This window comes from Sciurus vulgaris (genome assembly GCF_902686455.1).
Source record: "Sciurus vulgaris genome assembly, chromosome: 18".
Lineage (NCBI taxonomy): Eukaryota > Metazoa > Chordata > Mammalia > Rodentia > Sciuridae > Sciurus > Sciurus vulgaris.
Window position 1 is genome coordinate 34,511,323 of NC_136479.1, and position 18,868 is coordinate 34,530,190.

The following is an 18,868-nucleotide window of genomic DNA, read 5'->3' on the forward strand; positions in this document are numbered from 1 at the left end:
AGCCCAACGCTCATCCTTCGCCACACCCCGCCCAAGGCAGCCTTCTGCCCGGCTTTGGGTGACACGGGGCCGCCCTCCTCCTCTGTGCCTTACCCAGGCTGTTCCCCTTGGCTGGAATTTCTTTTCTCTTTTTCTCCACGGAGGGAGACAGCGTCACCTCATCCTTCAGAGCCCAGCCCAAATGTCACCTCCTATAGGAAGTCTTCCCCTCTCCCAGGAAGTTCGAGTCATTCCCTCCTGGCGCTCCCTCGGCCTTTGTCCACCTCCAGGACATTAAATCCTGGGGTTCAGTCTGTTTGCACCGGCCTCCCTCCTGAGCCCCTTCTGTGGAGGGGCCGACGCTTCACCCCAGCTTCTCAGAGCCTCCCCAGCCCTGGGCACTGCAGGAAGCCCCTGAGCAGGCCCAAGGGGAGCAGGCCCGAGGCTCCAGCCCGGGACCTGCTGTGCACATCTGCCCCCTGACCCCACCCTGGAGCTTGGGGAGCAGGGAGGGAAAGCTGACCAATGCTTCTGAATGCACCCAGGCATCCAAGCCTTGAGCAGTTCTGTCCCTGTCCCTGGAGAATGCCTGGGTGACATTGCTGGGCTGCAGAGATGACTGAGGGCCAAGGGCAGCGGTGTGAAGGCAGGAGCTGGCGGGTGCACTCTGGATTCTCACTAGGACCGATGGCGGATTCCACCAATGTCACCTGGCCTAGTGTGGAGGCACCTGGCAGGAATCTGAGCCGGGTCATTCAAAGGATGACCCCTGGCCCCCTGGAGGAGAGGCCGAGCTAAGAATGACACGCTGCACCCCAGGCTCACTTCCAACTCAGGATCGCTGGTCCCACAGACCAGGGGGTTACTTCAGACACGGGGTCTCTCTGGAGGCAGCTGGCACTGTCTTCCTAAGTCATCGCGAGACCTCGTAAGGCAAAGGAGGCATTGAGCTGGTGGGCGCCCATACAGAAATCCCAAATCCGAAATGCTTTGGAATTGGAAACGAATCAAGTAGCTATCATGACCCCACAAGTGGAAAGTTCCGCCCCTGACCTCGCGGGACAGGCTGCAGTTAAAACGTGGGGCACTAAAAAGATGGTGTAAAATTACCCGCAGGCTGTGTATCCAGGCACATAGAAAATACAAATGAGTTTCACGGTCCCATCCCCAAGACATCTCATCACGAACATGTGAACGTCCCCAAACCCTGAACACATTTAAGATCTGAAATTCTTCTGGTTCCAAGTATATTGGATAAGGGACACTCAGTTTTATTCTGCACTGTTGCCATTGGTCGACTGATGGAGCTACACTCGAAGGAAGCGGATTAATGGGTCAGCGTCACATTAGACGCAGGCATTGAACAGAGATTCGGAAATGGAGGACCACGGCACTCCATCCTCCCCGGTGTCTGACCCAGTACGTTCACTATCGACTGGTTGGAACGCTAATAGCCTGAAGGTCGGATTCGCTTAGGACACAATCTGGGAGGGATCATAAATATAGAGTCAGAGTCTAAGAGGACTCAGCAGATGGAAAAAATGGAAAGTAGCTAAAAAGGTGGAGATGAATAGTGAGAAATGCCACGCAGGAGCTGGATCCAGACTAACCTTCCAGAATGGGAATGGAGTAGACATAGTTGGAAGGAGTATATTTAGGAAGGATTTAGGGATTTTCAATGATCACAGGCTCCATTTGAGCCAGTAACGGAATGCAGCTTGTCAGAAGTATGTACAGGCTTCAGCCACACCAACAAAGATGTCCTGCCTGGAGGCGGGAGATTATCCGAATAGACAGGTGGCCAGAATCCCCATCTTCAAACATTTGAAGGATGGGAAAGGATTTAGGTCAAACCTGGTCGAAACTTCCACTGAGAAATTTGTTAGAAGTCGAGATCTCCAGTGAGGGTTGCCAGATTTGGCAAATAAAAACACAGGATGCCTCGTTAAATTAAATTTGAATTTCATGAACTTCATATTTGGGATATACTTCTAAAAAATTATTCGTTGTTTATCTGAAATTCAAATTTAATTGGGTGTCCTATATTTTGTATGCCAATCTGCAAGGCACCCCAGATCTACTGAATCAAAATCTCTGGGGGTGAGATTGATAAGGTTCCCCAGGTAATTCTGCTGCAGCCCATCTATGGACCAGCGATTGGGATGCAGTGGTCTATAGCAGCCTTCTTAAATTCTATGGAGCATCAGAATCATGTGGGGAGCTTGTTAACACACACATGCTGGTACCACTCCCAGAGTCTCTGATTCAGTGGATCGGAGGTGGGGCCTGAGAATTTGCATTTCTTTTCTCTCTCTGTCTCTTTCTCTTTTGTACTGGAAATTGAACTTAGGGGTGCTTAACCAGTGAGCCACTGAGCCATATCCCAAGTCCTTTCTATTTTTTATTTTGAGACATGGTCTTGCTAAGATGCTGAGGCTGGCCTCAAACTTGTAATCCTCCTGCCTCAGCCTCCTGAGTTGCTGGGATTACAGGTGTGCCCCACCAAGCCAGGTGAGAATTTGCATTTCTAACAAGTCCTCAAGTGACACCAATGCTGCTGGTCCTTGGATCAAAGTCCCAGCCAGGCTAGATGGCTCCAGAAGACAAAGTCAGGACTCCTGCAGGGGAGTTACCTGGCATCAAGTTCAGCTGAGTCTGAAAGAGTTGTTTTGTTTACTAACAACCCAAACTCTTTAAAACCAAGGAGTTCATCCCAGGAGGAGTGAGCTCCCTATTCAAACAGGAGATAGATAATATATCACTCAGTCACTCAACAAACACTCCCCCAGCATCCACTCTGGGCTCTACCCTGTAAAAGGCTGAGATTTAGAGACAAACAAGACAAATCCTCGTTCTCTAAAAGTAGCAGTATATTGTGGTCAAAGAGAAATTGAGAAGTGTCCACATCCCTGTCTACTTGGTGGGGGCAGGAGATGCAGATATTGCAGCAGGTGAGCCCTGCTGCATTTGAGGGGAAAAAATGACTCAATTTGGCAGGACCTATGATTGACAGGTAGTGGGTAGGGGAAGCATCTTGGTGACCCTGGGTCTGTAGCTTGGGTAACCAGGTGTACGATGCAGCCCTTTACTGTGATGGGAAACATGGAGGGTAAACTGGGGGTGTGTTGAGGATAAGGGATTGATGGGGTCAAGTGGTAATAAGGAGTCTAGAGCCATAACCCTAACCCTAACCCTAACCCTAACCCTAACCCTAACCCTAACATCTCTTCATCCTTGGACATGAACACTGCATCTTTTGGAGGCAAAGCAGCAAACAGGAATTCTTTTGTCTACTGCTGATTGGCTGTGAGACCTTGAATAAGTTCCTCACCCTCTCTGGACTTTGTTCTGGACAATGAAAGGGTTAGACTCAAAGGCCCCATAGGTCCTTTCCTACACAGGAAGTCTGGTTCACACTAACTCTGTATGCATACCACTAATCCTTCAACCCACCCCTTCCTGCGGGAGGTAGCCAGTAACCAGAGCCACACTGTCCACCTCTGGAGCACAGCTGAGGCTTTTCCCAGTGCTTGGCAAGATCCCAAGGGCAAGTCCAATGTTAGAGCCAGCGAACCCATGTGCAGATTAAGTCATGAAGCTCCAATTTAATGCCTGCCCACCAGGGGCATGCTCCCCCTTCTGCCAATCAGGAAATGGTTAAAAGGCCAGAGGACCGATGGGGGGATCCCTAGGCTTTCTTCCTGACCACAGGCCCCACTTGACTCTCCTAAGCAGGTCTGGCCACAGAGAGGATGGGCCACAGACTGGACACTGGTACTTGCCAGTCCAGCCCTGCTGGTGATTAACTGAAGGTGAAACAGCCCATCCATGTGGCTGGGTCCAATCTGTTCCAGAAACTCAGCTGCCGACAGGCACCAAGGCCTTTCAGCTAATAAGGTCATCACTCATCTTGGGGCTTAGACGAGGAAGATGCTCAGGTCAGTAGTGCCCTGGTCTGATCTGGGGGAGAGGGAACAGGCTTCAGTGAGCAGAGGACACAGATAGGTCTGAGGAATGATGCAACCCTATCCTGGAGATCTCTGATTTGAAGGGGAGATGGAGCTGTGCTCTTTTGGAGTTGGGTGACCTTGGGCATGGGACTTAAACTCTCTTGCCTCTAAAATGGAAGTAATAATTGCATCCTCCTCAAAGGTTTGTGGTAAAGGATGAACGCACGTGATCTTTGATCCCAGTACCTGGTGTACAGTGAATGTCTTACAAGTGGTTTGGGTGGTCATTATTAGTTGTCAGTGGTGACTGTCCTGTTTTGAATGTGGTGCCTGTGAAGAGTCCCTGGACATCCAGGTGGAGCTGTCTAGGGAGCCTCAGGTGGTGAGTCTGGTGCTGATGAGTCTGAGATCTGGGCTTGATTTGGGTGTCATCATCACAGAGCTGGAGTGAATGAGGTTTCTGATTGGGGAGGGTACGTGCAGGGAGGAGGAGAGAGCAGAGGCCACGCCCAGGCAGTGGGGCGGAGCTTGCTGAGATGACCTGGGCCATTTCCCCGTTCACTGCCGCTGGCCTCTGCAAACCGGCGGCTCCTGCGGGTTTCAGCACCACGGACAGCACCCACCTCACCGTTTCAGCTCTAGAAGCGCCTTTCCCTGTCCCTGCCTGCAGAGACCCACCTCCCTGGGGACAGGGTCTTCACACTCTCAAAGGTCGTGGTCACACACAACATAGCCTCCTTATTGACACTACGTCCTCCTGCAGTCCCCCACTGGACCCATGACTGGGGCACTAGTAAAGGAGCTCTGGATTTGAAGTCAGAAGGCTTTAGCTTGAATTCTGGCTCCGCCACTTCTGCCTAGCTGATCAGAGTCTTTGAAATGCCCCCAGCCTGTTCTCACCTATAACATGGGGAGGACACTCCCCCACCTTGTGGCTTGGTGGGTCACTCATTCTTTTGTTCAGTGATAAGCTTGGTATGGAGATGGGTCCTGATACCATTTCCCTGCCCCACTCCCAGTGTGGGGGAGCAAAAGGAGACCAGAGAGGGTCTTCTTCTGCTGGGATGATCAGGGAAGGTTTTGAAAAGGGCACGATGTTTGAAATGGCCCTTTGGAAATGAGTCTTCCCCAGGTAAGGAATGGGGTGTCTAGGCAGGGATTCTCCAGGCTGAGGCCCAGGGCATGGCAAGGTCCAGGGGCCAGGGGATGCTGGGATGCTAGATGTAGGAAGTGGCATCCTGTGAAGGTGAGGACTGTGAACACTGGAAAAAGCCCAGCACGGGGAGAAGGGGTGAACAGGGATACGCCTCCTGGGTTTCCTGGAGGAAGAAGCTTCTTTGTAACTGTCAGAAACGTGACTGAACTGACAAACATACATGAAACTAAGTCTGGGTCTCTCGGAAAAGATGAGCAAAAGGTGGTCAATATATTTTGGGGGCTGGAAAAGCCATCTCCATTGTGGTCAAGGAATCTAGGTGGGTCCCTCCCCACCCCCAACTCCTGGAAGCCAGGCTGCACAGTGACACTGACATGTTATGGGGGCAGGACAAACAGTGGCCATAGCAGCTGCTGCTGCAATGAATGGGGAGCTCCCATGTTCCCCACCCAAGAGGGATGGCTGGGGAGTCAGGGCCAGGGCACCCAGAGATACCCCATGAGCTGTAGGGCAGAGTCATGCATTCAGTCACCCATTTCCTGGGTGGCTACTTGGTGCTCAGAGGACAAGGGGGAAATGCAGGGGAGAGGCACTGATGATGGGATGGAGGCGGTGTGGCAGAGACGTTGGACTGAGCTGGGCTATGTGGGGAGGAGCGTAGCTGGGAGGTCTTCTTGGAGGAGGGATTTGAAACGTAAGAAGGAATTCCAGGAACAAAGAAGGGGAGGAAGGATGTCCTGTAGGGTCTGGAGGCACGTGGGATGAGAGGGAAGTGCATGGCTGGGGCAGCAATCCCAAGAGGACAGGAGAGGAGCTAGGGCCAGGCTGAGAAGCTAGGCACACTTTGCAGGCAATAGGGAGCCATTGCAGGGTATTGAGCTGGGGAGACCATGACCAGATTTTCATTTTGGAAAGATCTCTCTTGTAGCCTGGTACCCTCATCTTGGTTGTCCCTGTCCTTTGGAGGGAGGTCTGATCCTAAAAAATAGGTTAGTCCACACCAACTGAGAAAGACCTGTTGGGATCAGTGAGTAACAAAAGAGCCAGCTCTGTCTACCTGGGTTCAGATTCCTTCCTGTGTGCCCCTAAGTGACTTAGCTTCAGTGGTCCTGTTCCTCATTGGCAAACTGGAATTGCTGTAAGGAGCCCCTCTCAGGATGGTTGTGGGGATGAAGAGATTAATATATATGCACCATAAGTTCTATGTAATAAGTACTAGCTGTGACTGTTGCCCATGAACTATGCCAACCAGTCTAAACCACCTCAGGTATGAGTAGAAAATACAGAAGAAGCATAAATCAGATTTGGTAGAAACTGTACCATTCCAAACCAGTATGAACTCGCGATGGCTAGTGGGCTGCTAAGGTTGCTTTCACAGACACCAGCCCACACCTACGGTCCATGTGGCGGCAGTGAGAGGGTTACCAGCAAGCTTCCTCTCTGCCTCCCTGCAGTCTCTCTGGGGAGGTGCCGGCGCTGCTGTTTGTTACCCAACCCTCCAGAAGACGCTGCGCTGGGGGAGGGAGAAAAGCTGAAAGCCTTCCTTTCAATTATTCAGCAGCTGGAGCTTCCTGCGCCCCTGCTGGAGCTGGAGGAATAACTTGGCCAGAGCCCCCAGGCTGGAGGGCTGGTTCCAGGAGAGCTAGGCGCCTGGTCCATGTGGCTGCTGGCACAGCACCAGGTGCCTTGGTGGCATCCCTGGTGGCCCCTCTCCTACTCTCCTCTATGTAGTCTAGGGCTGGGTCCAGCCATGCCCAGCAAGGGTTGGCCTGATTCCTTCCCTGCAGCCTTGGTCTGTGGTATTGATGGGGGTGGCTGAGCAGGTGAAGTTATCAGAGCCCAGATGGGGTACCCAGGGCAGGCCAGGCAGGAGGTGAGCCTGCTGACTGCTGGAGAAAGCCCAGGCAGCTTCACCGGCACTGGGTCCTGACCTGTCCAGCCCCAGGCTAGCACCTGACTCGCATGCTGTTCCTTGTGCCTGGAATGTCCTTCCTCTTTCACTCTTCCTGCAACCCCAGGCAAGCATCACCTCCTCTGTGAAACCTTCTCTGACCTTCTGGAAGGATGTCCAGGGGGATGCACCTCTGCTGTCACCCTCTGGCTGCCTCTGCCAGCACTTGCCTGCTGTCAGGTTTGCTCCCTGACCAGCTGAGGGCTCTCTAAGGGCAGGGACTGGGCTGTTCTACCTTTCTGTCCCTCAGGCCCAGCACAGGGCAGCCATCTGTGAACATCTCTTGGAGTCCAGCCTGAGTTTGCCCTGACACAGAGCTTCTAGTTTGTATTTTACCACTGCGGTGTCCAAAAACTTTGATGGGACAGGTCCTTGGTCACTGCTGTCAGTACACCGGGCTCTGCGTGTTGACATTTGCACAGGCCACACTGTCACCAACTCCATAAGCTCTGTCTCTGGACAGACAGGAAGGTCTTGCTGAGCACCCAGGCTCCTGCCCACCAGCTGAGGGTCCTTAACTATGTCACTCCAATTTGGATTCCCAGAGCAGAAGTCTGGGGTGGTAGGTCCCCAGGGACAAGGAGGCCTCTGTGGAGCACTATGCTTCCGACCGAGTGAGCACAGTACAAGCCATACAGCCCAGGCGAGACCAGTACAGACCACTGTAGCCCAGGACAGGCCAGCCAGAGCCTTACAAATGGGATGGACCCAGCTGAGTCAGTTTAGATGAGCTTTATCAACACAGGACAACAGGGACCTGGCACTCCAGTCATAAAGACCTAGTGGAATAGACCAGAACAGGCAATATTGGCCACCAAAATGAATACAGACCATTCAACCCAGTAGACAGATGTGTATAGACAGAACTGATGTCAAAGAAGCAAGTGACATTTTAATCTCAGGAATCTGCTCCAACCAGCCTGCTCTGCTCTTCCTTGGGGGTTCTTGTGACCTTCAGGGAGACCGTTACCTTCCAGATGGGGAGCAGCTTACCCATGAGTGCCTGAGCTGGACTAGGAATTTGGGGAAGGGTTGGGGGATATCCCCAAAGAACAGCTTCAGCCTAGCCTGAGGAAGAACTGCGGAGCTGTCACTGACAGGATGGGCTGTGGGGCGTGGAGATCTTTGTCTTTCCAGGGTACAAACCAGAGGCCCTGGGTTAGGTCTCCATGCTCCCTGAGGATACCCTGCAAGGTGGCCTCGGGGAAACACTGCCATGAAACTGGAGGAGCCCGTGTGCTACCCTCAGCTTCATCCCTTCCTTCTCCACCCCATCCCCTCAACAGGACCAGACCCTCTCAGGTCGCACCTGGGAGCCAGGTTGGGGAAGCAAGGTGGACCAGATCCCTTTTCCTGTAGGGGTCTTGGCTTCTCTTATCTGGAACTCAGGGGCCTGGATACAGGTAGGCTCTGGGAAGGTTGGGTTGTGAGTTCCTGGCAGTCCAAGATTGAGAAGAATCAAATTTGGGAGCGAGGTATCCCCCCTGCCCCAGGAGCTATAGGTAGGAAGGGTGGGTGCTGGATAGACAGACAGGCCCCTTCCACCCACCAGGGAGAGGGCAGGGAGAAGCCAGGGACAGCTGCCTCCACTGCCCACACAATCTCATTATGGAAAATTCCCTCTATTGACTCAGCTCTAATCAGGCAGGCCGCCCTGGGCATCCCCCCCAGGTTCCTGCTGGGCTGGCTGAGATCAAAGAGAGAGCCGGGCTGGGGGCTGGAGCATCGCCTGCCTTTCCCATCGATCCAGATGCGCCTCTTGTTGCTAGGCAACAGCCTCCAGTCTCTCCCGGTCCTTCCTCCCCCGGGGGCTGCAGGATTGGGCAGTAAATGGGGAGAGACCCCATATTCACTCTCTAGGTCTTCCCTTACCATGCTAGACTTCTGTCACCAAACTAGGAGCCCTTCTTCCTGCTGGGGAGGCAGGAAGCTCCCCTTGCAGGTTGGGAGCTTGACCCTCCCACCACCCACAACCCCACTGCTTCCCTGCCCCACGTTTGATGCATCTCCAGGATCCTGGATGTCTGCACCTCTGCTCCATGGAAACAATCTCTTAAGAAGACAGGCTGGGGATTCGCCATGGAGGAAACTGAGGCCCAGAGAAAGAAGGGATCCTGGAGTCCGTAGGAAAGTTGAGGCAAGACTGGAGGCTCTTGAATCCCAGCCCAGCATTGGACTTGACCCAGAAGCCATTTGATCCTGAGAGAATGTCTCTGAAGACAGACTCACACTCCCATTTTTGAATGGGTTGGCCTTTTTTCTTCCTGAAACGTAGGATGCATTTCATAGTAGCTTTTTTATGTTGTTGTTTCAAGTGCTATAATTTAAAACCGTAAGTTGTGTTTTTAAATAGGCATTAAAATGTACTATGGGTTTGAGGGGCTGTAATTGACTAAATAATGCAAATCTGATCATTTTATCACAGTTTAATATTTTGCATATTTTATCCACCCTATACTGCTCATCTTTCTTTTTTTGACTGAATATGCATGCTGCGTCCCAGCAGTTATTATGTAGTGACCTACTTATATCACGGCTTATTTAGAATTTTAAGGTCTCTCCCCCTCTGAGGTATTTACAACCCTTGGGGACACAGGAAAGAAAGTTTACTGCTCTTTCCCCTGGTCCCTGTCAAGCCTTTTTTTCTGCAATCGAGGAGAGGAGGTGACGATGGGTCAGGGATCAGCCCTGAGAGCTGCCAGGAGGTGCTCAGTCTCTGGGCAGCAGCCCTCATCCCTTGGGCCCTGCCCCTGCCGGCCACCTGCTCACCCTCAGCTCTACAGTGTGACAACAGCACCTGACTCCCCTGCCCAGCGCCAGTCACACACTCCAACTCTGAGAGGCATAGCTTTCCAGGGTCCTTGACAAATGGTAACCAATTAATGTCAATTAATCTGATTAGCCTAAATAGTTAATTAAGCAGTTAATTAACAACATCATTGACAATAACCCACAGCTCCTAAGGGATGGCGGGTGGAGGCAGGAATGGTGGGTGAGGGTGGGAGGAAGGTCCTCTGCACTGGGAGGGGGTGAGCCTCTTTCAGTTACACTGGGAATGGGGACGGCTCATGCAGCTGTGGCCCGAGTCTCCACCCGGCTTGATCATCAGGTCAGAATCTTTATTGGGGTGTCTAACCCCGTCCGAGTCACAAGCCCTCCCCAGGTCCCTGGTCAGGTTCCAGAGGGTCTTTTGTGGGAGAGGCTGAACGTCAGCACGGCAGAGGCTGAGAAGGCCTGTCTGGGAAACTGATCCACCCTAAAATCCCAGAGGGAAGCCCCACCTCGGCGGCCATCGACCCCGCCCCCCGGACCAAGCACCTCAGAGTTTAAACCTCCATCAGGGTCTCGGACATCCCAAGCTGCAGAGCAGCCCCAGGAGGGAACGGTCACCCTTTGACCCATCCTACAGGTGGGAACATGGAGCACCTGTAGGATGCACAACGAGCACCTGAGCAACAAGCGAATAGGTCCCCACCTCAGGGAGCAGCCAGCCAGGGGCCTCCTGGGACGGTGCAGCTCTGCCTCTGAGCTGGGGGCTGTGTGCCTTGTCAAGAGCCTCTCTGTGCTGCCGCCGCTTCCCTCAGCTACGACCTCCTACTTCTTAGGGTACCTTGAGGAAGGGATGTGTTGACATCAGGCAGCGGGACCTGCCATGCTGGAAATGCCAAACGAGACCAAAGAGTAAACAACCGTGAGGACAGAGAATGAGAGGGGACACGCCAGAAGCAGCCTCGGGCACCTGGGGACACAGAAGAGAGCCTGGCATAAGACATCACATGGAAGATGTCTGAGCAGCACCCGAAGTTCAAGGAGGTAGAGGAAGAGGGAAGGAGGACACCCTGGGCAAAGGGGACCACGTGTGCAAGGCCGGGGTGCCCCAGCACATCGTCACCTGGGAGCTTTAAAAATAGCCAGCCCCAGACCCCCACACTAATTCGTCCTCGTTCATGTGGGCTGGGTCCTAGGAATCTGCTTATCATGACCGTTCCAGGGATACAGAGGCACCTTCAGACCATGGCTGTGGGGTTCTGGGTATCCCAGGCTGGCCTCAGGCCTTGTGACCCAGGTTCTGAAATCACACCGCAGTCCCCCAGTCCTCTCCATCTGTCCACATTGTGCCTGTCCTTCAGAGGCGACCTTTCTGAAGCAGCTCTGGCCTGCACTCACCTGCTGGGAACACCTGCTTCCTTGAGCTCTCTGCTGCCCATGGGAGAAGGTGCTAAGGCCCTGGCCCCCTGCACCCTCTCTCTCCAGCTGGGTCTTTGGCTCCTTGGCCTGGGTTCTGACTCTCCTGCCTCAAGCACTGGTTCCTGTCCCCTCTGGCAAACCTGTCCTCATTCAGTGTGATCCATCTGTGAAGCCAGCACAGAAGTCAACCAGGCAGCCTGCCCCTCCCTGCACCAGAGCCCTGGCTGCCGCCGGATCGCCCTAATAACCAGCCTTCCATCCAGAAGTTTTCCAGGTTTATGAGCCTTGCTCCCTGCTGCCTGGAGAGATGCTCGTGTGCCAGGACTGTCTTATTCCTCTCTTTATCCAGTGTCCACCTCGGGGTTGGAGAATGACAATGATAATGGAGCTTTCAAATTCAGAGGCGCTGCAAAGCACGTTTGATGAATGGAGAACTGAATGAATGAATGAGCGGCCATATCTGCTCTCTGTTGTCCAAGGAGCAGGGGAAGACAGCATTTGAGAGGCAGAGGAGAAAGAGGTACACTAGGGAGAATAATGGGCAGGTCACAAGGACCAGGACGCGTGTGTCAGACAGGGCTAGACAGGGAGGGGGACAGGACTGCCCAGAATCTGGCAGAATCTGCTGAGCATCCCATTCTCCTTGCCTGAAGCCCGCTCTGGTGTCCTGACGGAAGAGGGCTGCTTTTCCAGGCCTGAAGCCTGCTCCCCCAACCTGGGGTCTCTGTCTGACAGCAAGGGCTAAGTGATCAGCAGGGATGGGCCTGGGGGCAGGCCACCTTCTTCCCTCCTGCCCCCGTCCCTGGGCCTGCCCCTTCCTGCAGGTCCTCCTTCGGCCCTGGTGAGCCGAGCTCGGAGCACAGACACACCTCGCCTATCGACTCTCCCAGGGGCCAGCGTGGCCCCTCTTCAGCTGAAGCCAGCGGCTCCTCTCCGGCTCTGTGCCATTCTCTCCATCCCTCTCCCTGACCCTGCTGCAGGGCATGGTCTTCCCGACATGCCCGCCTGATGGTTTCATGATGCTGTGCCAAGGTTTCTGGGACTCTCCTTGCTTTCCAACTAGCTTCCAGCTCCTACGTGGTTTCTCAGGTTCGTCAAGGCCTAACCCAGCCCAGCACTCCCCCGGGCTGCCCTCTGTTCCCTAGCATGCCCACTGTTCTGCTGTGTCTGTTGCTTCATTCGCCCCCTCACCCTGCCAGGACTTTCATACCTTTGTGCCACTGCCTGTGCTGTTCTCTGGAGTGTCCTTGCTCTGGCCGCCTCTAAGACACAACTGAAATACCACCGCTCCCTCGTTACCGTGGGCAACTCAGTTCTACCAGAACCTCAATGGGCCGTGGCTGCCGGTTCCCACAACCGCCTGCCTTTCCCACCACACCAGGAGTGCTTCAAGTCGGGGTCTGTGTCAGATTCACCTCTGTGTCCTCAGGCTCATACCGTGCCCAGAAAACAGGAAGTGCTCCCTCAACAGCCACTGTGTAGCCTCCAGGACTCAGACGATGCTCACCATCTCTCAGGAACCTGCAAGATCTGATCTTTCTTGGGGCGCTTTCGTACCTATTATCTGCACCACTTAAAGCACCTGGAGGCAGGTACTATGATGTCTATTTTACAGGAGAGGAAACAGACCTGAAGGTGGATGTGGGGCCCAGGGGAGATCAAAGCCCAGGAGGTTAGGAATCACCTAATTCCAGTTCTGAACTCTTTCCTCTGAGGTATTGTTGGGTCCTTGCTCCAGGGGTTGTGCAACCCTCCAAACTCGCCACCAGTAGCTTTGGCTCCTCCCTGCCTCAGTCCCTGGCAGAGAGTCCCGAGGGGGTAGGCCCACTGACTGACCAGATGCAGCTCACATGGCCATCCTCTCCCAGGGAAACCTACAGCCAGCAGACCCCAAAGATGTGCCCACCCAAAGGGGCAGGGCAGAGGCCAGGCACCATCCTCCACTCTCACTGGCTTCCTGGGAAGCGGTTCCACCCATGCCTGGCCTTGATACGACCATGACCATAAAAGTATTTGATCCCCAGCACCAGGAAAAAAAAAAAGGTATGCTTTTTGAAGAATCTTTAAAGACATCAGAGGGTGCTCATGACAGAGTGAGAAGTCGGATCCAGACCTCTCCTGACAGCAGGTTCCCAGTCATTAACTCTGTGTATCTATGGACATGTGGAGAAAAGCCTGCAAGGAGATCCCCACCACGTTCACAGTGCTTATCTTTGGGCAGTGGGATGCTGTTTTATTTTCTCCTTGGTTTCTGAATTCCCCGTCTTGAGCAATGAAAACATGCCCTTCTTAAATCAAGAGAATCAACACAGCTTGCTTTGACCTGCCTCCACCCTGGACTCTGGGGAACGATGCAGGGAGGGGGCTCAGTGCCACAGTCCCAGCTGAGGAAGGTGCCCAGACCCCAGGGTCCTGGGAACTCGACCCAGCCTCCTTGTAGCCCTCAGAGTCCTGGGCAGGATGCTGAGGGAGCCAGGTACTGCCCGCCAGCTTCGGCTGGCACAGTAGCCTCTGCAGTGGGCAGCAGGCCAGGGCAAGAGCGGCAGGAGGCTGAGGCCCGGCTGCCTGCCGAGGAAGCAGCACCGCAGACCGGCAGGCTGATGGCTTTTAGCTACAGGGGTTGTCCTGGGAGTTGGGGGCTAGCTCACTTGCTCAGGGCCCTTTAGAGCCCCATTCTAGATATGAGGCCAATAGGGCTGGTCCTCTGGGGATGGCACTGTGGTCCTCCTGAGCCCATGACCCAGAAGAGAATGAAGGAACAGGAAATCATTGGTGATTAGTGAGGGTGTGCATGCCTATAATCCCAGTGACTAGGGAGGCTGAGGCAGGAAGATCACACGTTCAAGGCCAGCCTCAGCAATTTAGCGAGACCCCATCTCAAAGTAAAAAATAAAAAGGACTGGGGATGCAGCTCAGTGACAGAGTACCCCCTGGGTTCAACACCCAGTAATGAAAACACAAAAACAAGACCGAGGCTGGGCCAGGCTGGGTTTTCTGACTGTTGGACACAAGACCTCTGTTCTGGGTCTCCTGACCGATCTCGGCCCCTATTCTCTCCCTCTTACTCAGCCTCCCACCTCACAAACCGCAGGTTTCCTCTGAGCACCACCTCCCTGAATGCTTCTTCTTCATTGAGCCCTCTGTCCCTCAGTGGGTCCTCTCTCTTTGAGCTACCCAGTCTTTCACTGGGCCAATGTGCTGGAACCGAGAAGGAACCTCTCCATTTCTCGCTGGTCTCCCTGTCACCTGGACTAGCTCCATGCTGAGCTAATCCCTCTCAGCCTGCCTCCTGCCCAGAACAGCTGCAGAACCACTTTTCCTCCCCCAAACTCCATGAATCAGTGTCTCTTGTCTCGCCTGCTTCTTCCCTGCACCTGTGCTTGGGGTCCTGGGGTCTCCTGGTTCTGATGAGGGAGATATTCTAGGAAGAATGTGGAGGGCATCTTCTGTCTCTGAAGTTCACCTTAAATTCAGGACCAGGGAGCCCTGATTTTGGCTCAGCTGGAGTGCTGGGATCCCCAGGTGAGCCCCGGGGGCTTCTTCAGGTTGTATTTTCCTCTTTAGTTAGGACTTCTCGTCTGTCATGAGGAGGGACGGGTGAATTTGGAATCTCAGCTGCAATGAATAAATCAAGCCTTGAAACACTGGAGGTGACTTCTCCTCTGCTGATGGAACCACAGGCTTCCTGATGTAGAGATACATACATCAGAGAGGTCTTCAAATCTTGGTGCTGACAGAGACTTTGGAGATTATCCAGTCAAACCCTATCATTTTATGGTCAGGGACACTGAGACCCAGAGAGGTGAAGGGACATGTTCAAGGTCACATAAAAAGCCAGGATGAGAACTAGGCCCAGAAAGAATGTCTTTAGATTCCTGTCCCCAAGTTGCTGAGTTCCTCCATCACCTCCCACAGCTCCCTGTAGCCCATAGTGCCCTGGTTGATCCTCACCCAGGAAAGCCTGGAGAAGTGAGGACAATGTGGTACTGCAGAAGCCACCCAGGGGCCCCGAGGGAGTGGGCTTTGGTTATGCCAAGACTTGCTCCATGACCTTGAGGACATCACATTGGATTTCTAGACCTTATTTTGCTTCTCCGTGAGAGGGAGGCAGCAGCGCCATTGGGGCCAGGTTACAAGAGAATGGGATGAAAATATTCATGTGAAGGGTCAGACCCATGGGCAAGGAGTCCGAGTGTGTGCAGGCGGGAAGAAGAGAAGCTGCCTACCGACTTCCTTACCAGCGCCCCTGATAAGGCTGACTTCTGGAATAGGAGGAGCTCTGACTTTGTCCCTAGAGGAGACAGAAGAGGAGATGCAGGTAGTACGGGACACTGACCCCAGTTGTGCTGGCAGCTGCATGTGACCATGGGCCATCTCAGGGGGTGAAGATTGAGCACTTGAAAAGGGTCAGGCAGTCACAGGCTTGCTGAGGTCAGCAAGAGGTTTTCAGGCAGAGGAAGTGGGATGTAGGTGCAGCAGTGAGCAGGTGGGCCTGTCAGACCTGGACTCTCCTTTTGGTAGGACAATGGTGGGCATGGGTGGGGGCAGCCAGTTGCCATTCAGAGAATATTCTACCTCTAGATATCCCAGTGACCTTGGGGGTGTCATCTCTACCACACTGCATGGTCTCACCCATGTGCCTCGGGCTCCCCACCTGTAAATCTGGCATCATGAATCAATAAACTGGCATTTAACTGAGCCTTGATATCAAGAGGTTGGGACAGGTTGTCAACAAACACTTCTGCCCCAGGGAAGACAGCTTGCGTGACATCATGACCTTGGGAAAGTCACTCAAGCCTTGTTTCTCAGCTCTGAAAAAGGGACAATGATGACTTCCATGGGAAGCTTTTGTGAGGACCTACTGAGCCCAGTGTAGCATTGTGCCTAGTATGGAGCTTGGCACGATGCCCTTGACCACTGTCCACCTCCTCTAGGAGGAAAAAGACAAGTTTCAAGGATTGCTGAACACTTTCCCACCTTTATCCAGTCCCTCCTTAAGGAATTCTTACTATGTTCTATTTACTAATACTCATCCAGCATCTTACAGATTAAAAGTAGTTTCTCATCCATTATTTGGATAATGTCTTTCCACAGCAGAGGGGATATTGTTAACACTATCCCTGTTTTGCAGATTGGAAAAGAGGCTTAGAAAGGTTAAGTGGCTTACCTGAGGTCACATAACCTAGATTTGATCCCATGCCTCTCTGACTTTAGAGTCCATGACTCCCAATCCTCCCACCCCCACTCCTGAAAGCCCAATTCATTCTTCAGTTACTCTGCAAGAATTCCTCCTCCACCCCTCACAGGAGAGTGGGATGGGGCATAAAGTTAAGAAACCCAAAACTTGGTTTTGTGTGGGAGCACTTTCCTAGCCAATTTGGTCCTATTTCTGGCTGGGGAAGAATTTGGCACAAATTGGGACCATGACCTTAAGATGCCCCCTGGACAGAGGAACTGTCCAACCCCTGTCCTGCTCTCCATCAAAGTACCTGCCTTCTCTCTTGACATAGGACAAAAGACCAGCCCATGCCCCCAATGGGCGAGTGAGTGAGGTTCTTGGGGGAGTGAGAAGTTATGGCTGGGACAGAGCATAGACTCTGGAGTGTCAGATCAGACCTGGGTGGCTTTTCCTTACTCTCCCCAGATCTGTCCTCACAGTGGACATGTTGCCAGGAGTAGGAACTGCAGGAGGCTTCACATTGTCCAGGCAGGGGCCCTGGGAGGGAGGGGAGGAGGTGGCAAGGCAGAGGCTGCGCCCCTTTTCTCAGCCTTTCTCTTTACCAAGAATTTATCATGGGGCTGGGCCCGCTCTAGGCTTTAGCAACTCTCTCTGAGAATCCAGAGAGGCCACTGAGAACCCTCCTCCCAAACTCCTAGTGGCTATTTTCTCATCTGTGTCCTCCATCCTCTTCCCAGTGTGAGAGTAAATGCCAGCCTGTGTGAGACCCAGTTCTCATTGCCAGCTCCTGCCTCCCCAGGGGCATTTGGATAGCTGGGAAAGGGGCCAGACTGTCCCCTCTGCGGGCACCCCCTGCTGGACAGAGGCCCAGCATCCAGGTGGGGCCCTGCTCCCTCCACCCCTGCCAGTGACCAGCATCTCCACAGGGTCCCTGCATTTGTCTCTCCCTTCCCTGGGAGCAGGTCCTTCTCCTCAGTTGGGGGAGGGCAATTAGCCTGCGCACGGGGGCCTCCCTGTCACCCTCATGGGCAGGGCCATGATCATTTATGCCCAGGAGAGTCCTGCCCATGACCCCGCAGGGCTCTCACTTTCCCCATCTCTCTCTGTGAAAAGAACAACGTTCATATCCGTTCCCCAGGTGCCTCACACCCCTGGACAGAACTCTATCAGTCCCCCAACAATGACCCTCTGCTCCGGGGCCTGCAGACCCTGGTCACCGGCCGGGGAGGCCCGAGGTTCAGCCCAGCCCCAGCCCCTCTGGGAAATGCCCCCGCCCCACCTGGGGCTCTCACCTCTCCGCTGACCACCGCGCTCTCCCGGGCACTGGAGCCGGGCCCCGCCGACCCGCAGGTCCGGGCCGCCTCCTCGGCTTGGCTCGGCTCGACTCAGCAGCTCCACGGGCCCCGCGGCCCCGCGCCCTCCGTCTTCCCGCGGGCGCCGCTGCCGCTGCCGATTGCTGAAATGCTGGACAGCGCACAGCCATAGAGCCGGCTCCGGGCCCGCCCGCCGGCTAGAGCGGCCCAGCGCCCACAGCGCCCTCTTCAGGCCTGGAGAGCCATCGCCACTGCCACTAAGGTAAGGAGACAGGCGTCGGGGCAGGATGCTCCACCGCGGGGGACATCTCCACCCCTTGCAGGTGGGGAACGTCAGTCTCGAGAGGCACCTGGAGAAAGGGAGGTTATCAATTTAGATCCGAGTGCGGCACTCGATATCCAGAGTCCTTTCCAGGGCGGTCCACGCAGTTGGCGTCTGAGAGGACTCTGGGGTCCGGCTAGGGGACATGCTTAGGATGTTCTTGTCATTATGCTTCGAGGCAGGTCGTGTGGAGGATGGGAGACAACTCAATGGGAAGAGAGTCTTGAGAATGGAATCACTGTGCCTTCGAGATTGCTGGGTTTGGAATATGGGAACTTGAATTCAAGTTAGCATGACCTTGGGCCGCCCGTCTCCCTTTTAGCCCTTTCAGTGAGCAGACTGAATGGAGAAAATTCAGGTTGGGGGCATGGGGAGCCCAGAGACCTTTTATGAGTGGAAGCCAGGAACGTGGCGGACCCTGCCTGGAGCCCAGCAGAGGTGTCTACAATGCTGTCTCAGGGGGCAGGGCTAGAAATGCCGGAGCCTCGGAACCTCGGAACCCCGGAACCTTGGAGCCTCAGATAAGGGGTGAGGCAAGTTAACCTGTGTGAGACCCAGTTCTCATTGCCAGCTCCTACCTCTCCAGGGGTGTAGATAGCTGAGAAAGGGATCAGAGTGTTCCCTCTGCGGGCACCCCCTGCTGGACAGAGAGGCCCAGTGTCCAGGTGGGCTGCACTTGGGGTGCAGATTCTAGGAAATATTTGTATGACATTGGGTCCGTCTCTGGGCATCTGTGTGGGTGTGGGTGTGTTTGTGTCTATATGTCTGTTTCTGTACCCCTATCTTTCTGGAGTCTGTGTCTCCTCTCCTTCCCTCTTTCTTTCTCCAGG

The 18,868-nt window shown here is 54.0% G+C and overlaps 1 protein-coding gene across 3 annotated transcripts in view; it reads right to left on the minus strand.

Moving 5' to 3' along the window:
• SRRM3 (serine/arginine repetitive matrix 3) overlaps positions 1 to 17,856 on the minus strand; it is a 53,613-nt gene extending 35,757 nt beyond the window's left edge. Inside the window, exon 1 of one of the 3 annotated variants that reach the window (XM_079121644.1) lies at positions 17,696 to 17,856. Coding sequence is in view for 2 of the 3 variants with exons in the window: in XM_079121643.1 (XP_078977769.1) it covers positions 10,647 to 10,670 (24 nt within the window). In the remaining variant the exon portion in view is untranslated. Of the gene's footprint in view, positions 1 to 10,646; positions 10,759 to 17,695 lie in introns of those variants that run through there. The other 2 variants (XM_079121643.1, XM_079121645.1) reach the window with 2 other exon arrangements.
• Between the last annotated feature and the right edge of the window lie 1,012 nt (positions 17,857 to 18,868).